The sequence below is a fragment of the Urocampus carinirostris genome, chromosome 19 (genome assembly GCF_059441175.1).
Source record: "Urocampus carinirostris isolate Australia breed hairy pipefish chromosome 19, RoL_Ucar_1.0, whole genome shotgun sequence".
Lineage (NCBI taxonomy): Eukaryota > Metazoa > Chordata > Actinopteri > Syngnathiformes > Syngnathidae > Urocampus > Urocampus carinirostris.
In genome coordinates, this window is record NC_142367.1 from 18,363,427 (window position 1) to 18,381,851 (window position 18,425).

At 40.4% G+C, this 18,425-nt stretch overlaps 1 protein-coding gene across 5 annotated transcripts in view; it reads right to left on the reverse strand.

Moving 5' to 3' along the window:
• Positions 1-18,425, reverse strand: part of LOC148347552 (myosin heavy chain, skeletal muscle) — a 53,772-nt gene that overhangs the window by 7,478 nt on the left and 27,869 nt on the right. For all 5 annotated transcript variants that reach the window (XM_088322958.1, XM_088322960.1, XM_088322957.1 and 2 more), the window contains 14 exons: positions 16,292-16,348; positions 13,291-13,377; positions 12,631-12,876; positions 12,423-12,540; positions 10,601-10,728; positions 10,293-10,489; positions 10,098-10,230; positions 9,820-10,036; positions 7,381-7,517; positions 7,204-7,307; positions 5,496-5,688; positions 2,672-2,875; positions 631-756; positions 248-418 (listed from right to left, as the gene is read on the reverse strand). In XM_088322958.1, the coding sequence (XP_088179084.1) occupies positions 248-418; positions 631-756; positions 2,672-2,875; positions 5,496-5,688; positions 7,204-7,307; positions 7,381-7,517; positions 9,820-10,036; positions 10,098-10,230; positions 10,293-10,489; positions 10,601-10,728; positions 12,423-12,540; positions 12,631-12,876; positions 13,291-13,377; positions 16,292-16,348 (2,118 nt within the window). The remainder of the gene's footprint in view (positions 1-247; positions 419-630; positions 757-2,671; positions 2,876-5,495; positions 5,689-7,203; positions 7,308-7,380; positions 7,518-9,819; positions 10,037-10,097; positions 10,231-10,292; positions 10,490-10,600; positions 10,729-12,422; positions 12,541-12,630; positions 12,877-13,290; positions 13,378-16,291; positions 16,349-18,425) is intronic.

The following is an 18,425-nucleotide window of genomic DNA, read 5'->3' on the forward strand; positions in this document are numbered from 1 at the left end:
TTCTGAGTTCAACAAACCCCAACGTTTGGGTCTATTTTTACATGACCTCTGTAAAAAATACGTCGGATGCTGCAAAAAATGAAGTATTTTTGTTTTCAAACCACCAAAAAGTGAGTCAATTTGTCTAGAACAACCTCTTATATTCGGTCATTTTGTACAACACTACTTCAAAAACTGGATCATTTGGTTTAAAAGAGACTTAAGTTCTTGGGTTTGTTAACCCAATCTGTGCTCCTTTTGAGTGTACCTTGGCTTCCAATTTGTTAATGGTCTTCTTTCCGCCTTTGAGGGCCGCCTGCTCGGCCTGGTCCAGCTTGTCGGTGACGTCTTTGAGCTGAGCCTCCAGAATCTTTTTGGCTTTCTCCATCTGCAGCGTACGCTCTTGCTCCAGGCGAAGCTCCTCCCCCAAACGGGCCACCTGTTGACCCCGCCCACTCCTTTAGTCAAGTCACATTTATTTGTATAGCTCTTAATCACAAGGAGTCTCAAAGGGCTGCACAGACTATTATTACACCATCCCCTGATCTGACACCAACATGCGGGCAAGGAAAAACTCAAAAATCTCAGCATGGGGAAAATAAGACTTCACAAGTTGTAATCCCCCTTCCGGGATCGTTATTTCATTTTTACCTCGCAGACGGCCTTCTTGGATTTGTCTACGGCTCCTCTCAGTTCCCCTCGAAGTTCTTCGTGTTCGTGCTGCAGAGCTTGGAGGTCCACTTCCAGCTTTCTCCTTCCGTTCAAAACTGACTGGAACTGAAAAGAATAGAATAGAATACACTTTTATTGTCATTGTTACAAAATAGGTTGAACATATTGTGACAACAAAATTGGACGTGGCACTCCAGTTTCACATTTAACAGTGAGGATAAAAGAACAAAGAAGATAAAGGTTATAATTCACACAAATGCAACGCAACTCAAGAAGTTTGGCCCAGTCAAGCCAAGTACAGTAGACCCCAAGATTACGGCGTCCCCACCACAGGGACGGGACCCCCCAACCTTCGCTGGAGCAATAATCAATCAATCAATCAATCACCTTGCAATGTTTTCACTTTACGTGTGAAAAAAGATGTTTTTTCAGCTCTTCTGTGTCATTTTTCCACACTATACGACTACAAATAATTTTGCGTGCCTTAAAATGTAAATAATTTAAACTTTGCAGTCTTAATGTATTTGTAGTTATGTTTCTAAGATACATGTCTATTGGTTGACATATTAAATGACAGTCTGCTATCGGTTTGCATAACAGCATCACGATATGCTATTGGCTGAACTACCTCCCACAATGCCTTTCTTTTAATTCTGTTTAGAATTTTCTGTTCTTTGTAAAGACTTAAAGTCTAATACAATAGAGAATGTTTTGTAGTGTATTGATTTGTTACGGGCCGCAAAGCCTGCAGTGATGCTAAAGGGAGAAGCAAAACATCACAGCCATACCAACAAAACTTATGAATATAGAGAAATACAAAAAGGGTACTTGAATCTTCGCTAAGTTGCATATAGTAGTACCTCTACTCACAAATGGTGCCTACATACATGTTTCTCGTTACGAAGTACCTGAACGGAAAAATATTCCCTCTAGTTAAAGGCATTTCAGGATACAAAGTCAAAAATACAGTACAGTAGGTGCTGCTATTAGCTGCTCCAAGAGTTTCCTGAACATTAATAAACTGGCTATCGCTTAAAATCTGCCTGGCAACCCGGAGCGCCAGCGTGTATCCATGCATGCTTTTCGTGTCACAGTCGAGAGACGAGAAGGAGGACGCAGCCCAAATTACAATTAAAGGCTGTTTGGCAAAATTCCATGAAGTCTCAATTTGTGTAAAGGAATCACCCCAAAAAAGTGTTGGCAAGTTTGGCTCTTTCTCATTATGATGTCTGCCTGGCGCAGTTCTGACGGAGTGTTAAGAGCCAGCAATAGCAGACATCATTGGATCAGTTTTTCAAGATATGCGAGGCAAAAAGGGTATATTAATATTTTTTCAATTATGCGCCTCTCGTTTTATGTTTATTGTGCGCTACTGTTTGTTTTATGTTCTGATGCTCTTATGATTTATTAGTATATCATACTCTACTTTTAAATTGAAAGCCCATCTCTACTCATGAAGCTACTCCTAGAATGAATTAAATTCCTAAGTAGAGGTACTACTGCACCCTTAACAAGTTGACAATTGGGACTAGTATTAAAGGAGTCCATTAAAGCAAGGACACTTATTAAGAACAATGACAATCCTCAAAAATGTAAGGTTTAAAATCAGTTTAATTTGTAATCCAGTGTCACCGTTCCCACCATTTGCATCCATCCGCTACTCCGCTTGACCAGCTCCAGTCAAGTCACACTGAATGTAGGTCAATATTTATTTTTCCTATACATATATGCTTAAGTTATTTAGTCATTTGAATGTGTATTTTTACATTTCTCCTTACTACATACTGTTTTGGTATTTTAATGTTTATCTGGGGTATCAGTGGTTCCGTCGCCATTAGCTAGTTTCCATAGGTTTCTATACCCGCTATACAGCAAATTTACTTTGCAACACCCAACAACTAACCAAATAATGTCATCCTGTGGGTCCACTGAAGGTAATCGGTCTATTGTGCCACCAAATTGGGTTCCGTTTGTTTTATCTTCTGGAGCAATTTCTCCAGCCATGAGATGCGAAACTCACCTGGTTATTGAGCTCGCTGTACTTTTCGTTGGCGTCGTGTAACTCGACCTCCAAGGTCTTGCGGGCCCTTTCGGCGCTCTCCAAGGCGGAGTGAGTGTCCTCACTGTCGGTAGCTAATAGAGCGCAACGTCGTTCCAGGGCCACCATCTCTTCCTTATGCTCCTCACGGGCCTTCACTTCCTCCTCCAGCTGAGCTTGGAGTTCCTATAGGAGGGAGGAGTTTGTCAGTTATTCCGGGAGGACAGTAATCCCCACGTTTTTTGCGGTCCAAATATCTTAAATGGAAACCTTCGTTTACTATACAAAGAACAAACCCTATGTTACAAGCTCAAGCATTTAACTAAAGTATTGATTTCAGCTCTGATCCGTATCGCCTCGGTCTTCTTCTTTAGCGTAGATTGCTAAAGAAGAAGAAATCGGAGAAATCCTACACTGCTACGTACGATAAGCAACACTCGGAACGATTTAAGAAAGATACTGAAAGAATTGTTTGTGTTTATTTGGTAAATAAAATGTGTTTACACAAATTATTATTGTTTTTGGTCAACATTTTGTTTCTTGCTCTGAGTAAATAGATGCCACGTTGTGTTGTAAGGTTTATCATCCCTTAAAAAGGGAATTGTGATCATTAAAGGAGTTGTCTATAATTTAGAACTTTTATTCTGCTGCCCCCTCCTGGCTCAAAGTCATAATCGCAGCCTCAGTCAGCTCATTCATTAGGCGCATGCAAGTACAGACACTCCCCTACTCACGACCATTCGACTTACGAAAAACGGTAGCTGCGGACATTTTTTTCGGGATGTCGAAAAATATCCGGACATTGCTGTAATTGAGATTTTGTCTCGTGTGCACATTTTTCCAAGTACAGTGGAACCTCGGTTTTCGAACGCCTCTCAGTTCGAACAAATCGTAGTTCGACCAAAAATGTCGAGAAATTCTTGCTTCGCTGTTAGGTCCAAATTTCGGAGTTCGAACGCCGGTAATGCGTGAGTGCGTACGCTAGAGTGCGATGCTGAGAGGCGTACGGGTGTAGATCGTGTAGCTCGCCCCCACACCTCGTGACCAACTGTTATCACGTGCGCACTTAGCTCTTTTTGCTTTCGCTTTTAATATCGGTGAACGGAGTGTTTTAGCCCCTAACTATGCCTCAGAAGAAGGTAGATGCAAGCAGGATAGGTGAAAAAAGAAAAGTTGTTCGTACAACTATTGCCTTTAAGAAAGACATAATAGCTAAATATGAAAGAGGTGTGCGAGTTTCCGATCTTGTTAGGGAATACAGCATGCGCCTTCTGCTGACCACCACAAAGGTAAGAAGTCCTATTCATAATTATTTTTATTTTTTTTACACGTTCGTGTTAGCGTAATCGTACGGAAGATTACGCTAACGCGAACGTACGATTAGCCTGGGTTAGCTCTATGATTACGTTGAACATTCAGGTTAACATTCAGGGTGTTGGAACTGAGCCCAAAATTCAGGGTGTTGGAACGGAGCCCCCTTTCCAATGAAGCGCTAGCCACTTGTGGTGCTAAATGACTTGTAAACGACCTGATTTTTTAATTTTTTTACACGTTCACGTTAGCGTAATCTTTCGTACGGAAGATTACGATAACGCGAACGTACGATTAGCCTGGGTTAGCTTTATGTTTATGTTGAACATTCAAGGTAAACATTTAGGGTGTTGGAACGGATTAAAACGATTTACATTATTTCTAATGGGAAAAACGGATTTCGGTGATCGAACAAATCGGTTCTCGAACAGGGTTCTGGAACGGATTATGGTCGAGAACCGAGGTTCCACTGTACAGGACATTACTGTAGTACTTCTTTCAGCTGTGTGCCGCTGTGAGACGTCACCCAGCATCCACCCTAAAGAAGAAATCCGTTTCCTCTTCCTTGAGCGTGTGTAAACATTCTATACTGTATCTCCAGTGCGCTAAGAACTTTGACATTTTTATTGTTTAATATCTTGTGCATCCATTCAATATGATAATAATAAAGTGAAAAGAAGAGGCGAGCCTTTCCTTTTGCAATGAAAGTGGAATACCAAAGCTTGATGCGGTTGACAAAATGGTTGGATCGCTTTTTTTCAGCCACTTTCTACCTTCGGGGTAGGACCTCTTGAAGCGCATCTTCCAAAAGTAAGTTAAACTTAACTTTTTAGAGCATTTTCTTTTAAGAAATGTTTTTTAACAAGCCTTAAATATACTTACATAAACCTTGAAGATAAAAAATATAGCACTGAAGCAACTTAGGAACAAATTCAACTTACAATCATCCTGAATCTCATTCATAAGTAGGGCAGCGTCTGTACATGGATTTCTTAGACGTGCTCGGATAAACTCTTCTCGTCTTTTGGGGGGTTTGGGTTGGCATTTAGACTCTTTCAAGCCTTTTCTTACTTTCACCATGTTCATGCTACACTAACAAATAGAAACAAAAATAAAACCTAAGCGGAAAAGCACAACGTCAGTCTCCAGCATTCCCCCATTCCTCAGATTGAATGTCTTCCACCTCAAACAGCTCTGATAAAAGCAGATATTGTAGGCGCAATGGGAAATAAAGCATATGTGCTCTTTGAACTCAGTTGGCCATTTAGAACACATACTTAATAGAGAAAATATTTCACTTTCAAGTTTTTAAGGACACCTCCGCCAATGCACCTGACTTAATAAGGGGAGTAATTGGCTGAGGTTGACAGGTATATCTACAACCAATGTTATTGACTTCAGCCAATCAGAACGCGTAACACAATTCAGGCTTAAAAGTATCGAAACCTCGATACAGCGAATGATAACTGTAGTCCGAACAGCGCCATCGTCTGACCTTGAGCTGCTGATGCGTCTTTTTCCCGCTTTTGCTGAGCTCGGCGTTGCTCTTGGTGAGGAGATCCACTTGGAGCTCCAACTCGGAAACGTCGGTCTCGAGTTTCTTTTTAAGCTTGGTTCCTTCCACGCGACCTTTCACTTCCACGTCCAAAGTGGCCTGAAGGGATTCCAGGGCCCTTTGATGGCTTTTTCTAAAAAAAACAGGTCAGAAATAAGCTTGGAGCCAGAAGAAGCCTTCTACTTATCAGGTGGAGTTAAATTCTTAAGTGGAAAATACACTCTTGTGTTGAATGGAATACAGTTAAGAGGTTAATTGGACGTTAAAAGGACATTGTGTATTATTTAGCACCTCCTAGTGGTAAAAAAACTAAACAATTTAAATGTGATTAGACTACCCAAAATAAAAAAAAAAATCCTATAAATTAAAGATAATTAAATAAAATAATTTATTCTGACAGCATTTAGATTTCACCTTAACACTCACAAAATCGTTTTTCTACCAGTTTAGTATCTACATTGAATTATTTGAGGACTTAATGTGCATTATTTAGCGCCCCCTAGTGGTAGAAAAACCTCCATTGAGAAAAATTAAAACAATTTGAATTGATTTGAATAATACAAGAACCATCATTAAAAAAAAATACTCGAATAGATTAAATGTGATTAAACCACCCAATAATAACTAAAATACTAATTACATTAAAATTATTTTAAACGAGTCACATGACAGTATTTTGAGTTAAATACTCTAACAACTTCTACCAATTAGAGTGGCTGGATGAAATTATTTTGGGAAAGGAACAGTATGTATTATTTAGTGCCTCCTAGTGGTAAAAAAAAAGCAATTTATCAGACTACCCAAAATTTAAAAAAATGCTATAAATAAAAGATAAATAAAATAATAATTCGGACAGCATTTAAATTTCAGTTCAACACTCACAAAATCGTTTTTCTACCAATTAGAGTTGAGTAGCTACTTTCAAATTATTTGAGGACTTAATGTGTATTATTTAGCGCCCCCTAGAGGTAGAAAAACCTTCATTGAGAAAAATTGATATTGATTTGAATAATACATGAACTATCTTATAAACATTCATTTAAAAAAAATACTCTGATAAAATGTGATTAGACCACCCAATAATAATAATTAAAATACTAATTACATTAAAATCATTTTAAACGAGTCACATGACAGCATTTTGAGTTAGATACTCTAACAACTTCTACCAATTAGAGTTTAGTGGTTGGATTAAATCATTTTGGGAAAGGTATGTATTATTTAGTGCCTCCTAGTGGTTAAAAAACGTCTTTAAAGAACAATATTGATTAAAAAAAATTGCAAAAACATCTGAAAAATTTGCTTTTATTTTTAAATACTCATATGTGGAGAGATCAGCATTTATTTTTCATAATATGAGCCTTGCCTAGAGGTGCTGCTAACTGTACCCCCAGAAAACAAAAAACTTGGGCAAAAGATAGAAGAAAAGTGGTGCAGTTTGATCACTTTGATTCTCTGTAGTTTTCTCCTTGTGCTTTGTAGCACTTCACAATAAGGTGACATCTAACAGTCTAATCTACACTGTCCCTTTAAATGAACGAGAAGCAGTTTAACTGGACTTACCTCTGTGTTACATTGAAAGTTTGAAAAGGAAATATAGGACAGAATTTTTTTTAAAAAGTGGACGTTTGTGAGTGTGAAAAAATACCGAGTGGCATCCATCTCTTCCTCCTTCTCTTGAAGCCGGCGCTCTAGCTCGGATTTGGCCTGCGACGATTCCAGTTGCAACCTCATCAACTTGCTTTCCTCAGCCTGCGAGGAACACAATGACCCTGAAGAGCCTTTTCCTCAAGTTCAAATGCCGAAAAAAAAAAAAAAAAAGTACCTCCAGCGCTGCCTCTGACTCTTCCAACGAAGCCTGCAGTTCTTCTTTCTCCATCTCGATCTTCTTCTTTGCTTTCTGGAGCTCGTGGACGCTCTTGCCTCCATCCGAGAGCTGGTCCGTAAGGTCAGCAATTTCCTCTGTGCGGGAACCACAACATACTTGGAGAATTTACGCTTTGTCTCGCCTAACCCACAAAACCATAAAAAAATTAATGGGGAGAATTATGCTGAACTCCACCTTCAGGCCTTACGGTAGACCCCTGGGATACGACATTAATCTGATTGCAAAGTAAATTAGCCGTGTAGCAGGGGATAGGAATAGTGATTAGCCAATGCATAAAAACCATACTTGAGGTATAAGCAAACAAAATAGTGTTGGAATTCAATTATCAAAATGTAATGCCATCTTCTCCCCGCATAATGGTGTGCCGGCTCCTCCCATGGGCGTGCTAAGGAGTTGTTTGCTCCCATCGTTCTCACAACACAGCGCCTTGATGTCTGGCTTCCCAAAACAACATCGCCTCCACGAGTCCCCTTATCAAAATTCCCTAGACAAAATATTATGCATTTCAACAGCCTACCCTGACCTTGTACATTGAACTAAAGCTCACTCAGTGAAAATCTTCATTGTATTATGAGTCAATCGTATAAAATCCTTTATAGTCAAATGTATAAAATCCTTTAATAGTAAAAATACTTAGATAATATATGAGCATATGAAAAAAATTGGATTTACCTTTGGTGTGACAAGATATGAGCTTGTCAAGTGGAGTAGAGGGTGGATGCAGAGGGTATTTACTCCCCTTTGTATTTTTAATAATAGTCCCGATCGTCTTTTGGTTACAGCAGTTTAGCGAAAGTAGGGATTTGTGTTATTTCTTTGTAAGTATTGATAATGACAAGCTTTGTCCACATGGTTATCATGTGTTTGCTTCTCCCTTTAGCATCACTGCAAGAATTGGGACCCATGGCAAATAAATTCTATCTACCTAGCCTGGTCATATCCCTCGAGAGGGGTGACCGTCAGCAAGACACATACACAAAAATAAAGGAAAGGAAAAAAGTATTAAAAAAAAAAACACAAAAGATTTGACCATGGCCAACCCAAATGACCAAACACCGAACAAGTTAGGCACCTCGGCATCCAAGTTGGTCATGCTTTCGTCCCTCCAGATGAAATGGGACACGAGAAAGCAGCCATGTCACTCAGATCAGGGTGACACAACACACTCTTCTATCCAACAGGAGGGCCTGACAAATTTCACTGGTTTACCCCTGCCGCATCATACAGGTGCCCTGCCCATCCCTTAGAACACGTGAAAACATCCCACAATCTATACACAATACCTCTCCACTCATTCCTATAACCATTAGCGAATAAATACAGTATAAAAATCCAGTATTGCATCGCCGACTCTCAAATTCTTCAAACATATATGACATTCTAATTGAATATAGATAAGGAAAGGCATCGTGGGAGAGAGTTTAGCTAATAGCTAATCGGGATTTACATGATGCCGTGACGCAAATTGAAAGCACACTAGTAATGTATATGACGTTCACCAATAGCAGCCAGGCATCTTTGAAAAGTAACTCCTCATAAGTTTGAGGGTACAAATATTTTGTTGCTGATGTCGCATCATGGGAACAAGACAGGCCGTGAAAACTCATGCCACAACATAAAGTAAATAAACCATGAGGTGAGGATGCCGTATATTCTACAGTACAGACGCTCCCCTACTTACGAACATTGGCGTTAAGAACAACGGTCGATACGAATATTTTGCTGACATTGCTGGAAGTTAGATGTTGTATTGTGCACTTTCTTCGGAGTACAGGACAGTACTGTAGTGCTTCTTTCTGCCCCAACCGGCGTGTGGCGCTGTGAGAGGTCACCCAGCATCCACCCCGAAGAAGAAGTTAGGTTTCCTCTTCCTAGTTCGTGTGTAAACATACTACTGTAAACTGTATCTCCAGCGCGCTAAGAACTTTAACGTTTTTATTGTTTAATATCTCGTGCATCCATTCAATATGGGTGGTGTAAAGTGTAAAGAAGAGGCAGGCCGTTCCTTATGAAATGAAAGTGGATTAAGAAAGCTTGATGCGGTTGAGAAAATGGTTGGTTCGCTTTTTTTCGGCCACTTTCTACCACGGAGGAGGAAGGAAGAAGCCTAATTCTTGAAGCTCATCTTCTAAAAGTATGTTAAACTTAACCACAAATCTTTATAGAGCATATTATTTGATCAAATGTTTATTTTTCAGTTTCAAAACCATGCAGATTATTTATACAAGCCTTATGTACAAATGAAACTTACTAACGATTTCGTTTGTAAGTAGGGCAGCGTATGTAGTATTTTAAAGTCTGCAACAGTTTATTCCTTTTATCATCTGGAGAACCTAAATGTAAAAGGATGATTATTTGTTCATAAATTTGGTCTACCTTGGTAAGCCTTGTTCTCTCTTCGCAGAGCTTCCAGCTGCTCCAGAGACTCTTCGTGTAGTGTTTTGAGTTTGAAGAGCTCGCCAGCGTGTTGCCTGCTCTCCTTTTGACAGCTCTCCACCTCAGTGACCAGTTCCTCGCACTTTTGCTTCCAGTCTCCCAGTTGCTTCTCCAGAAGGCGCTGCTTCTTATCAAGAGCCTGTCCGCAGCCACTGGCCTGAAACCCCAGATAACGTTGAATTCCTCAATATGCATTTAGAAAAAAGGAGCACCTCTACCTTCTCGAGGTCCATGCAAAGCTCCTCCACCTCCCCCTGGAGCCTCTGTTTGGTTTTCTCCAAAGAGGAGCACTTTGCTTGTGTGGCTTCCACCGCCTCCTCAGCCTCTTGGAGCCGGGAGACTAGTTTTTTTCTGTGACACCGATATTATTATTCCCGGTAGACGCAAAAACAATCAGTGTCAAGTGGACCTACTTGGTTTCTTCCATCTCATCTGCGTACTGGATAGCGTCAGCCTCATGCTTGGTCCTCAATTGCGTGACCTCGCTGTTGAGTTTGGAGATGATCCTTTGCAGTTCTTGCTTGCTCTCCTGCTCCTCCTCGAGCTGCTCCTTCAGCCCCTCACACTCCTGCCGCGCCGAACTCAGACTCGCGCCGGTGGCCTGCTTACACTGGCAACAGCAAGACAGGCGCACGTTCGCTATTTCCTTTGCCGCATGGAATCGTTAATTTCCGCCAGGTTTCGCGTTGCGGGTTTTGGACACGGACACCCACACACGTACTTTGACCTCTTCATCCAGCTGTTTCTTCAGGTCCTCCAGTTGAGATTGGAGGAGAGACTTGGTCCGACTCAACTGGCCCGATTTGGTGTCGGCTTCTGCCAATCGGCGACTTGTGTCTGTGTTGTCGGCTAGGGAGGAAACAAAGATTTCAAACAGGTTTACACAATTACGATTTGGTGACGAAAACAGATACACAACACACAGGCACAGACAGACACCCCTCAACCCAAGACCTCCCCTTTTGCTTCATTTTGTCCTTAAGCCTTAGGAATGTGTTTTTACAAGGATCAAGGGGTTCCTGAATTTTATATCTAGTGTATGCAAGAGTCCCAAAAATAAGTGGCTGGTTATTTATCCATGGATGGATGGATGCATGGATAGCTAGCTAACTACCATAAATTCCGGACTATAAGCCGCTAATTGTTTCCCAAATGTTCAGCCCTGCGGCTTATTCAGTGAAGCGGACAATTTCTGTAATTTTACTAACTGCCACCAGCGGCACTCGAGTAAAAAGGTAAGATTTAGACCGGTGGAATAAGTCCGCCGAGGTAGACTGCATCCTCTTAGTTTGCGTATGAATTGTCAGTCTGACAAAGGTTCTTTCCGATAATGAGGAATTCGCCCTTGATGGCAGCAGTTATGAGGAGACGGATGAGGACGGTTAACCGTGAATTTCGCAGTTGCGGTATGGCCTTTTTAACAGATACGCATGATGCGTTGCGAGCCTGTTATTAGTAGCGCGTTGGTACCTTTCACAGGCACGGTTTGGGATGAAAATTATATTATTATTGTTAAAGCTTTGAAAACTCGGTGTACCGTCTTTCTTTGTAAATATGTGTAACCATGTATAATATGTATTTGCAACTGTATATTTTTGTAATGTATTTATTTTAGAGACTTATTGTGATATGTTTTCTACGAGCGAATGAAAAAGAAGGGGCGGAGCAAACACGGGCTGACGGGAAGTGGGGTGAAGCTGAGTTAAATCTGTTGTTGCAGCGGACAATAGTGGATACCGGTATATATTTTTCCCACCCTTAACTTTGGAAATATACATTTTTTTCATTGGATTACTTTCAACGGGACCCGGACTTTAAAGGTCTGCATTAAATTCTAATTACAGCTATCATTTTCTGTTCATGTTGCCGATTGTGGTGTTTGGATTGTATACTATATTTATGGTTACGATCGCGGCACCTAGTCAAACTTGGGATAAGCTTTTGACTTTACTACATGTTTTAATGTGGGCGCATGCGGCTATAATGGCTTGTGTAAGGACATAACCAATAATGCCCGTAAAATGTAGTGCGTGCGGCTTATAATCAGGTGCGCTCTATAGTCCAGATTTTACACGGTAGCTGAATAGATAGGTGGCTATCTAGCTGGATGGATAACTAGCTATCTAGCTATGTAGCTAAAGGGATAGCTAGCAGAACTTGACCTCTTTAGATTCTACTGCAAGCAATACACAAAAGATCTTCAAAATTCAATGTTTTCGATGAAGAAAAATATAAAAACTGCAGGACTCTTGCTTTTTGAGAAATGGGATTGGAGTAGTTTGGTGTCAGGTGAAGAGGAAGTCACATAATTAGACCTTCCTTTCAGCCTAGAGCAAGGAATCGATTTGCATGTTTTTTGTAATCAGTCAAAATCTTGACTAACAGATTTCAGAAAACAATTAGGGCATCAAATCAAGTGTACGAACCAATGCTTGGTTTTGTAATTTCATATTGTACCCTAACATTGTTAATCAATAATCATCGCCTTTGATTGAGGAACTGCATTTGCTCATCATGATGAAATATCTGTCCTGTAAGCGTACCTGTAAGTCTGTTCTTGGACACAGTCAGCTCAGTGACAGTTCTCTGCAAGTCATCCCCTCTCCTGTTGGCCTCATAGAGCTGTTCTTCTAATTTTTTGATCTGACTGTCTGAGGACATCTGCAATAGCACATAAAGACGTGAAACAATAGCTGGATGGCTTAATCTACTCAATCGGATGAAATTTTCCACCTCCCCAGCTTGACAGACCTTGGCTTTCTGTAGCCCTTCCAGCGAGGTGGCTAGGTCGTCTACTTCCATTCTCAAGTTCTGCTTTTCCTTCTCCAGCTTGGCCCTGATCCTCTGCAGAGCCTCGCACTGCTCGCTCAGCTCAGCGATGGCGTCGCCGTGGCGTTTCCTCAGGGTGGCGGCCAGTGTCTCTGATTGGACGGACGACTCTTCCAGGTCTCGTCTTAGACGCTGGAGCTCCGCATCCCTTTTCTTGTTCATCTCCATCTGTTAATTGTATATTCGATCGTATTTAATAATATTTTCCCCTCAAAACCAATGAGAAAGTTTCATTCCTTTTTAACCCAGAAAATTCAACGCATGTGTTTTGTGAAATTATAAACATCATCAAAGCAGATCAGCATTGTTATTACAGCTGGACCACTGATGCCTTGATATCCTTGAACGACTCCTATGAGTCCGACCACAAAGCTAAGAGCCAGTTTAAATAACTTGATAGAGGTCTGTAATGAGTGAACACAGGACATAGTGGTCAAGAATCATAATAATCAGAAGGAGAAGCCAGCCATGCTTAAAAGAAAACTGTTTTGGGGATGGTTATAAAGTAAGCTAGATGGATTGATAGCTCACTAGCTAGCTAGCAGGTTAGAAATCTAGATGGATAGATGAATCAAAAACTACCTGTGCTACAGTGATCCCGCCTGCTTCCTCCAGTCGATCTGTGAGGTCTTCTAGTTCCCGGCCTAAATCAGCTCTTTGCTTCTCAACCTGCCAAGAAAAGATTACCTTAATAATAGCTAAAACAAAAAACACAACACAAAACATGGATGTACCAGTAGTCTGCTTTCAAGACATTATTTCAAAACGAGCCAGTGAAAGTAACAACTTTAAGTGCAACAAGTGTTTCGGACGCTTCCACTCCAAGGCACGAGAGTCAAAAGCCAGCTAGCAAGTTCAGACATGTTCAGCGGCGTTTACAAGCTCCAACCATGATGTGAACACCCGGTTTATTATTTACAGCTCTTCTAAAGACGCAATATGTCCTTTAAAAAGCTGTAAAAAGCCAAGTGGCACGTAAAGGTAAGACAAGTGAAAACAGATCTTTAGGAGCCTACACCCCCTTCTGTGTCCCTTCATCCTTTAGCATCTGGTCCATATACAATGCGATTCTCTGATCATGACTGTTACTAATAAACTAAGGCTGAAAACTGACTTTTCACATGCTCGCTGCAACTGAAGATCGAATCCAGCTAATACAGATTCTCATCCTCAAGGGCGATTTTTGTACCTGCCAGGTTTTATCTATTTCCGTCCTCCAGGTTTATTCTTATCTGTTGATCAGCAAGCTTTGGAAAAGCCTACCGGCCGTCACTGTTTGTTCAAATAAGTTTGTTTTGGCTGGAAACATCTAAGACCTGCAGGACTTTGATTGATGAATCTCAGTCAAAGCATTCAGAAATATATTTTTTTAAAACTTTGCTTGGACCATTTTGTCCAAGTGAGTCTGTTCCCCGAGTCAACCGCAATCCTGATGATATCTGGCTTTTTGCAAGGGCGAGTACAACAATAGTGAGCTTGTTTTGGAGCCTTTCCCGTGCAATGGATGAAGCGGGACAAGCTGATGCTTGCTCCAACCTTGCAGTCGTGCCCCCCATTACAAATACCACCCAAAGTGGGGAGAATGGAGCAAAATGCCCACAGGGCCCACCCACTTTCGAAATGTCTGTCTGCTCCAGAAACCTGTCTTTCCTTGGTCTTAAGAGCAGCTGCAAGTACATCTTCAGAAAACAGCTCAAGTGAAAAAAAACATCTCTTGAAGGGCCCACCTGGGTAGATCCGCTTTAGAGGCCGCCAAGCTTTCAACTGTTTTCCATCAAACATCGTCATGTTGCTCAAAAGGATTTTATTGGAATAACGTGTAAGAAACAGATAAACCAATGTGTATTTGTCCCCGGTTTCCCATTGATGCATTTACTGTCCCATTGAGAAGAACTGATCCCTACACTTCGGCAAGGATTAAATGTACTGGATACGCATCAAAATCTACTCCTCAGGTAAAGATTGTAGCCAAAACCGCTGGGTGGACTTCCTAAGAACTTATTCGGTAAAGTTCTGGTTTTCTTGGTACATCGAAAAGGCTGTGTTCTTGACAGGTTCCTAGTCCGATTTTTACCAATTCTGCGATGAACAGCGACAGTCTCCTTAGTAGCTTGATGGTCAAATGAAGCTTCACGCATCATTTGCAATATTTCAAACTCCTCTAGAGGGCATTCCTGGCCAAAATGACATTAATTGCTTCGTGACACTTCATTTTCTGAGCAAACATCCTAGATGAAACAGGACAGTTTTGTGCTACTGACAGCCAAATGAAGCTTCACGAAGCGTCTGTCAAATCTAGACTCCTGTAGAGGGAACTCTTAGTCAAAATGAGCCTAAGTGCCTCATGACGCTTTGTTTTCTGAGTAGACATCCCAAAAGAAAGAAAGACAGTCCCATTATAAGCTTTGTGGTACTGGGTTTTTTTTTCTCTACAGGCAACCATGGTCAAAATGAGCCTAAGTGCTTCATGAAGCTTCCCATTTGTAATAATTTAGACTCCTCTAGTGGGAACTCTTGACCAAAATAATCCTAAGTGCTTTGTGATGCTTCGTTTTTGGATCAGACGTCGCGGAAATGTGAGGACTGTCATAGCTTGACAGCCAAATGAAGCTTCATGAAGCATTTGTAAAATTTTAGACTCATTTAGAGGCCAATCTTGGTCAAAAACTGCTTCATGAAGCTTCATTTTCTCTTTACTACCTTCAATACATTTGACAGAAAACTCAATAGGCCCTAAGACACATATTACCGTACTTTCCGCACTATAAGGCGCACCTAAAAGCCTTTATTTTTTTCAAAAGCTGACCATGCGCCTTATAATACGGTGCGCCTTATATGTGGATCAATATTAAGTCGCAAAGTCTTGCAACTAAGGCAAGCAGCCGCCGACTAGATTTTCCCCCGAAGGCGAAGTAGTACGCGGTGTATGCTGGGATTTATATACCGGCGTTTCATTTCCTAACCAATGTGTCAATCATCATTTGAATCAGTCACTATTGGCTAAAGTTATTCGGAGGTAAAGGGGGCGGATCCTTTTTATCATTTACAGGCTCGCATAGGCTAAAGGGGCAAAACAAAGCCTGTAATTGGCCAAAAAAGATGAATGTGAATCACACATAGGGTTGCACTACGGCATAGAGAAAACATTTTTTACTATTCTGTATTTGTAAATATTCTACTCTACTGGATTTACTACACTCACGGTTGTAAGAAGACCATGGTTACGTATCATTATTGAACGTGATGGCTGCAAGAGAACTTAGGTGAGCTATGCGGCTTTAGATTTTCCCGGTATCTTGTTTTAGAACAATCATGATGTTTCTGTGATGAGTCTATTTTTAAACTAAATTCAATTCAAAGTGTTTATTGTCATATGCACAGTAAAGAAGCCAGTTTCCCTGCACAATAAAAATCTTACTTTGCTGTCCACACAGTTGCCAGCAAAAAATAAAATGGAAACCAAGAAATGTTAATATAACCCAGTGTGCCTTATAGTGCGGAAAATACGGTAATCCAATCTGAGAAGATCTCGTTTTTATTGGATATGAGTCTCTATGGCAACCTTCGTGCACGGTAATCGTACCTTCACCCTCACGACTCTCTCAGCTTCAAGCTCCTCCTCCAGCTCCTCAATGCGGGCCTGGACACACACAAACACCATCGGGACGGATTTGAGTAAAACATCAGACGTGTTGTGTTATCTTTTGACGGCATATGTGCTGTGATGAACGGTTTGCTATTTCAGAGCTGTTTTTATGTGGTCTTTGGGTCCTTTTATGACATTGTGGATTTTCCTCAAATTGCAATGTAGGACAAGACTGTCCGCAGCCACAGTCATTGTCGGTATTCGGACCGAGGGCAGGGTCTGTTGTGTCTGGTTTGGGAGCCTGTCCACAGGAATTTTAGTCTGTTTTCTTTTAGTATTCACTAGTTGCACTTGATTTTGAAGGTCACTTAATGGAAAACAATGAATGTCACAGACCACTAATGACTCTTAATGTCCAACTTTTGGGCAATTTTTAATTATATTTTTATTTATCCATTTATTTATTTACAGTATCAACATATGATTTTTATAGGTTGTTCTTTATTTTAATCATTGTTTCTGGGTGGTCTGATCACATAAAAATCAATTCAGAAAGGCCAAAATAATTAGCAATTTATTAATCAAGTAATTCATTGATAATCTTAAAGGGACAGTGTATATTATTTCACCACAAGATGTCGCTGTAGTGTGTCGTGCCACCGAACATAAGTGCTGAGAGCACAAGGAAGAATTCGAAATAGCGAAACTCAAAGAGACCAAACTGCAGCACTTCTCATTTTTTTGTTGCAAGGTTTTTGGGGGTACCCACAGTAGCAAGATGGCAGACAATGTATGTCAGCTCCCTCTAGGTGGGGCTAATGTTATGTAATATAAATATAAATATCACCAGCTACGAGTATTTAAAAAAATGCATCTTCATATGATAGTCCATGTGTTTTTTTCTCTTTATTTTAATCACGATCTTTTTCTAATTTAAAAATACGTTTTTAACCACAAGGGGCGCCAAATAACAAACACTGTCCATTTAAAAAGCCTTACATAATTTATTCAATTGACTACTTTAAAAATGTTGGAAAAAGATTATTTAAGGGTTCAACTCAAAACAAAAATGCTGTCAGACGACTCGTTCAAAACAAAGTTTGTGGAATTTTTTTTTAATTATCATTCAGCTTCAAATATTGCTTTATCATTATTTATGGATGGTCTAATAACATTGAATCAATTCATTTATGCCAAAATAATTATCAATTCATGAGTTATCAGCAACTTATCCGATTTTATTGTTAAATCTATTAATCTAAACTCCCAAAATAATGATTTCTTCCACCAAACTCTAATTCCCAGGAAAAAAAATACTGTAATAGCAGTGTCTGAAATAACGTCTGTCCGGATGCCCGGGGCGTGCATCTTTTATGCCGGGCGTACAACTTACACAACGTCTCTGCCCGGGTGGCCGACAACTTTTTCAAGAAAACAAAAAAAAACTTTCGTTTTTATTTTTTTATTTTTTCATATCAAACGTTTGCTTTATTCCGATTTCGAAATCTTCGTTCGGTTTGGAAATTTCGGAATTTCGGTTCGTTAGGCAATTTGCACACTCGGCAGCCAATCAGAAGCCTGCATCGAATAACTTCCTGCTTCCGGACTCTCCCGAGGGTTATAAGGTCGTGCATTTGCATATCATTTTCCAAAGTAGACGCACAGATAACACAAGAAAAATGGAGAGGTGGTTAGGAATCAAGCCAAAACCTCAGCCCTGGACAAAATATTCAAAAGAAGCTAACAAAATTGATGACGCTACAAAACGTAAATGTACATTAAAAGCATCGTGGAAAGAGGAGTTCACGTGACTTGTAGCAGACGACGCAACGCAAACATTGCATGAATGAAGATGAGTAAATACAGGTACATACTGATGGCAGATGGAAAACAGCGATGTCATATACATGCAATGAATGCTATAAGTAGATTTATAATAAACTTAATTTTAAAGTGTTGTTCTGTTATATATTCTAAATATCAATCGATACTTTGCAACAACGGGTTTTTTTGTGTTTGAGTTGGGAAAAATGGGGCAGGCGACTGCCTCGGTGTCCGGTAACTTTTTGTCACGAGTTTCAGACACTGGTAATAGAGTTTCATTTGAAATAAATTGCTGTCAGGTGACTTG